Source organism: Pinus tabuliformis, chromosome 1_2, assembly GCF_031772625.1.
Source record: "Pinus tabuliformis cultivar Carrire ecotype Pingquan chromosome 1_2, CPIR1, whole genome shotgun sequence".
Classification (NCBI taxonomy): Eukaryota; Viridiplantae; Streptophyta; class Pinopsida; order Pinales; family Pinaceae; genus Pinus; species Pinus tabuliformis.
The window spans coordinates 247,755,989-247,766,398 of NC_142298.1; the positions used below are offsets into that span (position 1 = coordinate 247,755,989).

A 10,410-nucleotide genomic window follows, 5' to 3' on the forward strand; every position below is an offset into this window, starting at 1 on the left:
ATGTTGGAGTATCCTTCCAACTGTTGATTCCTGATGCAAAGGCACTCCATGATGTTGGTAGTCCTAGAAGGGCAATAATCACGAGCTCTTTTTCTGGTACAATTTCATCTATTGCTTGAAGTTCGTCTCTGATTCTAGATATCCTTATAAATAAGGATGCCACAGTATCGTCCTTCGTCATCTTAATAGTTCTTAATTCATTCTTGAGGCTTGCAATTTGACCAATGTTCTTGATTGTGAATAATTTGGATAGAGCCTCATACATTTCTTGAGTGAAATCTATGTTGGATATATATGGAATGAGGTTGTCCTTTACTCCATCCACTATTAGGTTCATGGCCAATATTTTGGTTTCTCTGAACTTTGCTTTCTCTGCTTCACTTGATTCATCTGTAGGCTTCTTGATTTTTCCTCGAACTAAATCCAAAACTTTATTCTTCTCGAGGATGAGATCTATCCTCTTTTTCCATGCCCTGTAGTTGGAGGCTCCTTCTAGTTTGTTTTCTCCCTTCATTGAGTTAGACATAGTTCTTGTAGATAGTAGGCTTATCCCCTTATATGATCCCTTTAATGATCTTCCTTCAATCTCCTTTTTCTTTCAATAGATCTTTAGGCTGCCTTTTTCTTCTTCTTCACCTTAGCTTTGATACCATGTTGGAAAATCAAAAACGCAGAAAGATTTTCTCTTGTTGATAATTACTTGTGATTTCTTTGATTTATTATTGTTTTTTTATGTTCTTTTTTATCTTAGCTCATCAAGCAATTACCAAACCGAAAACATGAATATCAAGGACACTAGATGTAGGCGCACACCCAGGGCAAAACCCCTATATAGGGGAAAACCCAGTCAAGAACTCTTCCTTCAGTTATTCAAATGAGATAGACCCAGACCCTAGACCAACATACTCCTCGACCAAGTCAACCTTCCAAGATGATTTAGTAGTATCTTCTTATCCAACAGCTTCAACCCAACAACAATCTAGAAATTTCGGCTTCTCGGCGACAAAACTTCGACCCAGCTTCAAGACTGCAGTTTCGATCTAGCAATTTAAATAGTTTCAGCCTAGCAGCTTCACAACTTCGACCTTGATGCAGCAACTTCACAACTTCAACCTTGATGCAGCTTTAGAATTTTGTTGCACATGAGAGAGAGAGAGACCCAAAAACTTTGTTTCCAGCTTCCTTCTTGAATTTTGCACCTTTTTTACTTCCCAGCTAATTCAATTCAAGCTTGTGTGAGATCTCCTCCAAATGAGTCAAGTTGTTGCTTATATATAGTCATCTTAGGTGATCGAATTCTTCTAATGAGGTCGACTTGTCCTTCCTTGAGGCCAACTTGGTGGAGGCGGCCTAATTGACCTAATTTATGTTAAAATGATTTTCTTTCTTGACAAATATTTTCCAAGAAGGGTTCTTTACATTGTGACATGGACAAGGACACTAAACATAAACCCTAGAAGTCTTCAATGGAGACTTTGACCTAAAAACAATTGACCCAAACATGAACCTCATGCTTTAATAAGCCAATTTATTTAATAATAAAATATATTTTTCTTTCTTTTGACAAATACGTTTCAAATATAGTTATGAAGACCGACACTAATTACATTCTTCAACAAGAAATGCTTTCTCTACAATTGGAATGCAAGTCGTGTAACCCAAATAGCCCTATATTGAGTCCTTCATTATCCTCTTTAAGAGGGTTGGTCCTCCTTCAGGTATCTTCACATCACCATCTGCATTAAGCCACTTCCCCACCCATCATGGCAGCCTATTATTATGAAGCACAAAGTGAAATTTTCCCATGGGGGGGTTCATTAGCTAAATCCAATGGTCCGCCTAGTTCTTCTCAAGGAAATACTTTCAACTTTTTCCTTTTTCCAATTTATTGCTCTTCTAGCCCTATATGCAGTCAGACATGCTATTTCCCAAAAATTACACAATTTTTTGTTGCAAGGAGGTAAATCTAATTCCACAATGTATGATTTAGTAAATTGGGTTGTGGTAAGAAGTCCCATAAGCCATGGAGGATTAGGAGTTAGAGACACCTCCTTTATGGATGTCACTTTTAGGGATAAACTCCGTTGGTGGCTTATTTCAAATAGTTATCAGTGGTGGAGACAAGTTATACATCAAAAATATCTAGCTAGGGATAGGAAGAGAAGTCTAGTTTAGCAGCAGCAACTCAAGGGGGCTATTTGATTTGGTAGTTTATTTCAACAACCCCCCCTGTTATTAGGTCTAAATTATCCTCGGTTTGATGGTAATGGTAAGCATATCAATATTTGGGTAGATAGGATATTGGGTAAACTCTCAATTGGGCGGAATCTAGATCTCCTTCCTCTTAAGGTTTGGATGGATAGTGCAAGTAAATGTTTAGTGTTTGACATTTTGTGTTGGTCAAGTCAAGGTGACTAGCTTGGTTGGCACTTGGGAATGGTCACATCTTCCCCTAGTTCGCTCCCCTATTTCCTAATTATGGAACTCTCGTACTATGCTCCAAATCACTTGAAGGATGATGACTCATGTTGTTTGGGTTCAACCTCTTATTTTGTAAAACGAGGATATGAAGCCCAAATATTCTTGGAAAGGTCTCCTCCCATCTCTAGCTCCTAGAGATATGTTTGGAAATCAGATGGGCTCCCTAAAAATTAACATTTTCTACTAGATTTTGTCCCATAAGAAGCCCCTTATTGCTAAGAATCTAGAAAAGCATGGTATTCACAACCCCTCTCAATGTGTCTTATGCGCTTCATGTAGGGAGTCCTCATCCCACCTCTTTTTGGAGTGTGATTATACTGAGAATGTTTGGGCTATGTCTTCCAAAGCTTGTTTTCTTGTTTACAGATGCAAATTGCATTCATCGACTCTTCAAATCAAGGTGTAAGAGGTATAAGGCACATTTTCGAGGAAAATCTCTTTGCAAATGGATTTGGCAAGTTATTCCTAAATTCATATGCTAGCAGGTTTGGCTAGCCTGAAGTAGGGCCATCTTTCAAGGCATATCAACTTAGCCAACGGTGGTAGTAGAGAGCCAAATCCCTTTTGGTAGAGCACTTACATGCAGGTCAAATTTTGTCTCATTTGAGGGGTGTTTTACAAAGTGTATATAGTATCATTTCCCTAGTTTGATATAGTTTAGTTATAGAATAGATTGTTTGGATCTGGACCAAGATGATGTTTTTCCCAAAATCGATGTAACAGCACTAAGTTGATCTCTATGTAACTTTGTTGTGCATCCAAGCACAAATTTTGTTGAATATAATTTCAAAGTTACCATTAAAAAAGAAAGATAATTAATGGCAGTTGGAAAGTTTATTATTATTTTGAAAATAGATGCAGAAATGTTGAACTCTAGGATTAGCATAAGACAAATTGTTCTCCAATACTTTAATATGGTTGTAAATCTTGGGCATGCAACGTCTCTCATGAGAATTTGAATAAATCTAAACAAATTCAAAAATGTTTTATATCCTAAAATTTTAAATTTAAATGCAACACTTCTTACCCCATTTTCTTGATTGACATTGCATGTACTTCCACAGAGTATATACTATGAAGCCGTGATTAGATACTTAGAATATAAACATAAACTAGTGAGATTAAGCAAGGATAGGTTCCTTGTTATTGCTTCCAGCACTGCAACAACCACTACAAATCAAAAGAAGTTGGGCTAGAAGTTGCACAAAACGTGGAAATGTTTAGAAGTTTCCAAAACAATAATGCCTGGAAATGTGAACCCTCCCCCCTGCGCCACAAAAAAAGGATATGTCGGGGAAAAAAGGATATATATATATATATATATAGAGAGAGAGAGAGAGAGAGATTATCTTGCAAGAGAAAAAGAATGATACACATAAATAACATTTCAGAAGGAAAATCGTGTCTATATTAACTCCCATAGATGATTACATGATGCAAAATCGAAAATCAGCCTTTATACATGAGGCTATGTGTGCTGAAAATGAAATAAAACCTGAGTTATAGACAAGTACAGTTACATATCCTAATACAAGTCATCATCATCAACAAAAATAGGACAGGACACTTGTTCAACAGAACTAGAGCATGGATTAAAAGAAGAGGTAGCTCCACTTTTGGTTGCATCACCACTGATATCAAGAGAAACAAAAGATAGTTCCAGGTTAGGGCATTCTGCATCCATATTCCATTTTTATCAGGCCCACTTCTATATTCTTGATCCCTACAAGACACAAGTCATAGGTTTGAATGCACATATACAGGATCTTCAATCTTTTGTGATCCCAACCTGTTGTACTTCATGGAATGAATGAAACCATAGGTGCACCAACTTCTTTCTGTTGATGAAGAGTTTGCTGCTTGTGATAAAATACACGTGACAAGGTTATACACCATTTTCCCATTCAGAAGTCCACCATTTAACTTGGTTCATGCTCCTCCTCTCATCCAAAGATGATATGTCTGCAAAATCCTCTAATCCAACATTCCTCCTCTGCTGCAATTTGTAAAGAAGCTGGAAACAACCTTTGAAAGGTTTTCTTCACTCCATTTGCCACCTGCTTGTCCCTGTGTAGGGCATTCCTCTTCCCATTACTTTGAGCAATGAAATTTTCATCATAAAGTCTTGGATGTAGAGTATGTGCCCAAGTGTGCAATGGAATGTTAAAGCCATTCCACCTTGTAACAATGATTGCATGCTCTACAAAATCAGCATCTGAAAAGAAAAAAGGTGGGAGCCTCCTATGTAATAATTTCCATGGTTTTCTCAGCTATGTCATCCATGCCATCATAAATCTCTCTCAAGAAAGGTTTGTGTTAGGATATTCCGACACATAGGAAATAGTTAAGTTCAACTTGGTCTAGTATAGAGTTAGGTAAAGTGTGTTTCTTTACCGTTGTACATTTTGTAACTTACAATCCGACGGTCACGATATGTAGTGATCCGACGGTTCATTCTCTCCTCGGTATTACCGACACTTGATCCGTGGCTTGACACCCGATTGGTCCATGAGTTCTATTTAAAGCGCATGGAGGGTCATTGTTCGGGTAATCCGTGCATGAGAGAAGCTTATGTAAATTTTCATTCTTTGATTAATAAATTGCCTGTAATACCCACGTTGGGACAGGGCGTGGACTGTTTCCCTCTTTGAGGGTTTTAACCACGTCAAAAATACTGGTGTATTGATCTGTGATCTGGTTGTGAGCGGTGTCCTTTTGGTATTCTTTCTGAGGAACTTACCCTGTAAATTCCTACATGGTATCAGAGCTATTTGAGGGCCGCGTCCGTTGGTGATCCAAATCTGAAGCCGGTAGAATTGCATGCGGCTGTCGTTTCCTAGATCTGCTGTTTCTGACTGCTTTCGGGCCGAGAGGACTGCTCTGTTGCGTTCGTAGCATCTGTTCCAGTGAGGAACCCCTTTCGTTTCACGCGAAAAGGTTTCCGGTAGCCCTAGCTGCGTCATTTTTCAGATCGGGAGGTATACAGTGTTTTTTGCAGTTTACTGTTATTTTCTCTCTGCTTATTTCGGTCCTTCAATCCTATCCCAAGTTGTTCTTAAGGGGGGATGTTAGGATATTCCGACACATAGGAAATAGTTAAGTTCAACTTGGTCTAGTATAGAGTTAGGTAAAGTGTGTTTCTTTACCGTTGTACATTTTGTAACTTACAATCCGACGGTCACGATATGTAGTGATCCGACGGTTCATTCTCTCCTCGGTATTACCGACACTTGATCCGTGGCTTGACACCCGATTGGTCCATGAGTTCTATTTAAAGCGCATGGAGGGTCATTGTTCGGGTAATCCGTGCATGAGAGAAGCTTATGTAAATTTTCATTCTTTGATTAATAAATTGCCTGTAGTACCCACGTTGGGACAGGCCGTGGACTGTTTCCCTCTTTGAGGGTTTTAACCACGTCAAAAATACTGGTGTATTGATCTGTGATCTGGTTGTGAGCGGTGTCCTTTTGGTATTCTTTCTGAGGAACTTACCCTGTAAATTCCTACAGTTTGTCTGTGTTTGCATCTCAGAGAAGTTCAAATGTAGGTAATGTGAACTTGAGCAAGAAAACTTTTTTTCTCCACCAATTCTCATCAATCAACACCCTATGCACCATACTTGCCCTCTCTAAATCTGTTTGTCTCCACTCAGCCTGAGTTGCACCCCACACCATACTCATGAATGCAGACTTGACCTCAACAAGGCAGCACAACATGAGGAAGTTTGAGGCATAACTTGTCTCAACAACTTTGAGAAACTCAAATTTGGAGTGTTTTTGATATATTGCTTGAGATTGGTGGTGGTTGGTGATGAATTTTATGATCTCCCTAGCCTTTCTGAATCCCTGTGACCTTAATCCGTGTAGTTTTAGCATTATTCTCTTCTAAAATCCAATTTAGACTATGGAGAGAGCCTAAAAGATATGATTATATCTACTCTCAAGAATTGAGCCTACAGTTTTGAAAACAGGTGCAATAATAGAAATAAATCTACTCGCCAAATAAATCTGCTGCCCACACCCTTCTTCTCGCTGGAAATGCACCAAGGCTTGCTCCCAATGCACCAAAATGCAAGTAAAATGCTTGCTGCTGCTGTAGAAAGCTCTTCTTGTTGAAGAAAGTGTGAACAATGAGTGAATGAAGTGCTTGAAGTTACAGTAAAAAAGAGGTTGTTAGGGCTTATAAAGAATTCTAATTTTTTTTAAATAAATGTAAAAATCAAAAGATTGAGTATGTTGAGAGATTAGATGTGTTTATTAGTGGTTAATTAAGTGTTTTTTTTGCCATCTAGGGCTCCCATGCCACTGTTGGGTATTTCAGTCGATCCATAAAACAACAACAAAAAAGTTGTCAAAATGGCTTGTATTTGCACAGAAACAGCCCTGAAATGTCATCGGTTTCACTGTATGGCATTTCCAAATTGGGAAATGCCATACATTATAGCCAGAAGTGTTTTCAGGCAGTTTTGTACCTGTTTCACTGTTTCCAGCTATTTTAGATAATGGTACGGCAGTTAGGAGGGTGTTTCCTGCAACATAGCTTGCCATAATTATTGGAACATAAAAGAAGACAGTCAAATTAATAGTGTCAAATATTAGATCTCGCATCCATCGAATGAGAATGAAATCATCAATAAAGGGAAGTTGAAATACTACAGCAAATTTACAAATCCTAATTTGTTCTACTCTTTCTTTTCGCCTACTTGTGTCTTTGCCTAGGTGGCAACATGGGGGAGGCAAATGGGAGTCCAACATCATGAGCTTAAAAAAATTAAAAAATAAAATGAAAATGCTAAAACCAGGACCAATGCTCATGACCCCTATAGTGAAACCGGGTTTGCTGCACTAACCCAAAACCTCCTTGAAGTGAATGAATTTGTAAAATATGTGATAGAAAGGAGGTTGAGAATGAACAACTTCTCCTTTTAACTTGTCCTGGTCTTAGTAATATAAAACATAACAACCAGTTTCATGACCTAATTACTCTTCAAAATCTCCTAGATTATGAAAATCATAATGAGATTGGTACTTTCATTTCCACCATGTTTATATATAAAAATGGCATTATGAAGAATATTTAGTCTAATTCCTTTTATTTGTTAAGAGGCCTTCTCGATCTTAAGCGACTGTTAATATAATCATCACCATTATAATCACAAACACCACTTTTGTTCTAGCTGATTTGGTTAAACAAACTACTTTTCCATCATATGTTTGACTCATTTTGTTTCTTTTTGTTAAAGAAGCCCACCATTCATTTTTCAATTATTTCACTTGATGAGTTTCTGCCAAATGCCTCTTCTTGCTTTTCATTTTTAAAGCTATTGTTATTGAAAACTATCTAAGTAACATTTGTTCTTTGGAGAATTTCTTTTTGGCTTTCTCTCAATAATTTTACATCTAATCAGAAATCTATAACTAGATTGTTTAGAATGTCACAAGAAGTACTTTCTGAAAATTATTGTTCCAGATTTACTACTACTTATTTTTCCTCCGAACCTTAACCAGAGGAGCCCTTTCAATCACAAACTTAGCTTGCACTATACACCAGTGTACCATATAAATAATCTGAACACAAATGGTACATGAATTTATGGATCGCCCTCTCATTTCAAATTGAAAGGAATAAAATAAAAGGCTTGCTTTAAAAAACACTTCCATATTTTGCAGTGAGATCTTTGTGGTATCGAGATTGCCCCATCTTCAAATGGGATCTTTGATGTTAGTAGATCAAATGTGGATGTATTTTGCAAAATAAGAAGAAAGTACTAAGGGGAAATCTCTACTTTAATTTGATTGAATGGTTTCTTTGACTTTGTGTGTTTCGGAAAAATCAGAAACATTTGGTTCATTCATGTCAATGGATTGCCTTTTGTCTCACGCAGAAGAGTTGAAAAAACTGCCAGCACCTGATGTAGCTGTGAAGTACTACATGCAAGGCGATCTCTATCTCTTTGGTAAGTCACTTGAAGCACAGAATGGTTTGACCCTTAAGAGGTTAGGATGAACTTAGCATGAATAGCACATGATTCTCTATATGGGGAGAGGTAGAATTCTGAAATGGGTTAGTTCATGTGGTGTGGAACTGAGAAACCCATTTGAAGGTTACAACTTCAAGCAGTAGACATGCCTGACTAGCCCATGGACTTTCTTGTTTCATAATATTGCAACCTAAGGAATTTATTCTAATATCTTTGACAGATGAGTTTCAGACTGACCGTACACCTTGTTCACGAAGACCAAAAATTGGTAAGTAGTAGTAGTGATCTGTAGAATAATTTCACGTGTAAGTACAGCTGTGTTAGTGGAAATTAATCCTCTCTTCTTCACTGTCCCCATCAAAGTTGTAAAGCTTACATGATTTCATGTGTGATTGTTTGTGGCCTTGTGTTGCAGAAAATCTTTATGATGTGTTTTTTAATATTCGAGATGATGAAGCAGAGCATTGTAAAACTATGAAGGCTTGTCAAACCCATGGAAACCTCATTTCCCCACATCATGATACAACATCAACAGAAGATGATACGGAGTGTAGTCTACCTCCAGCAGAGTGTGCCGGAATTGCAGATTGTGTGAGAAAGGCAGTTTCAAATCCTCCCCGCTCAGAAAAATCGAGTCGCAGGCACTGATCCTATCCCCTGGACTAGAGTGTAGAATAAATGCCGATTTAAATTGGAATTTGTCTAAACCATTATACTTGAGTATAATGGTTATCCAGGGCCAGGTTTATGCTAAGGATCCAAAATGTAAGTTATAAATATATAGATTTTTTTTGGTAATGTATAATTTGGACTTAGACTTGAATAAAGAACCTGAACAGTAATCTGATGAAACATACAAGAGATTTTATTAATCCAGACCAAAGCCCAAAATTGATTGTACAATACATGACCGGGTTTCCTTATAAAGGAAAATAACATGTACTCAACTGTAATTGACTCATTTACTTAACTGCGGCTGACTCATACTGAACAAAATGAGTTTATTATACTCTAGAATATTCAAGACTCCAGTTCTACACAATCTAGAGAGTTCTACACAATCTAGGACATTCTCATGAGTTCTACATAATCCAGAACATTCTATTTCTCCATTAACTCCAAGTTTTCCCTAATGGAGAAATGAATTATTTATCACACCTAATTTGTCTCTACATAACAAGAACTTGTATTTTCCTAAAGGCTTAGTAAAGATGTCTCCCACATTATCATTTGTATTACAATAGATCAATTTAATTTCCTTTGACTGTATCTTTTCTCGTATAAAATGATGTTGCGTCTCAATGTGCTTTGATCTTGCATGATAGACTCGGTTGTTTGCCAATTTGATAGAGCTTTGATTGTCACACTTGATAATTGTTGGTCCTTCCTATTTTTCTCCCATGTCTTCAAGAATTCTTCTTAGCCAAATTGCTTCACAGGTTGCATTGCATAGGGGCTTATACTCTGCTTTAGTGGAAGAAAAAGAAACAGTTGGTTGTTTCTTGTTGCTCCATGACACAATACCATATCGAATACTGAATGCATAGCCAGAGGTGGACTTCATGTCATCTGGATGTCTTGTCCAATCAGAATCTGAATAACATGTCAACTCAACATTCAAATCATTAGTATATTCAACACCAAAGTTTTTAGTCTCCTTCAAATATCGAAGGACTCTCTTTGTTGTTTTCCAATGACTTTCATGTGGCTTTGCCATGAATTGACTAAGTATGTTGACTGAATATGCAATATTTGGTCTGGTTGTAGTTAAGTAATTCAAACTTCCCACCAATTGTCTATATAATGTGCCATCCACTTCTTTTGTTTTATCATCACTATTGAGTTTAAAATTTTGTTCCAATGGTGTAGATATTGCTTTACATCCATTCATATTGAATCTCTTGATTAATTCATGTGTGTATTTTCTTTGTGTGACAAAGGTTCTACCA

At 37.3% G+C, this 10,410-nt stretch overlaps 1 protein-coding gene across 1 annotated transcript in view; it reads left to right on the plus strand.

The window, feature by feature from the left end:
- The window catches only part of LOC149205299 (ubiquinol oxidase 4, chloroplastic/chromoplastic-like), a 231,187-nt gene extending 221,564 nt beyond the window's left edge, over window positions 1-9,623 (plus strand). The window contains exons 5-7 of the mRNA XM_089397368.1: window positions 8,366-8,437; window positions 8,682-8,729; window positions 8,877-9,623. Coding sequence (XP_089253494.1) covers window positions 8,366-8,437; window positions 8,682-8,729; window positions 8,877-9,109 — 353 coding nt within the window. The 3' untranslated portion in view covers window positions 9,110-9,623. The remainder of the gene's footprint in view (window positions 1-8,365; window positions 8,438-8,681; window positions 8,730-8,876) is intronic.
- Window positions 9,624-10,410: the final 787 nt, after the last annotated feature.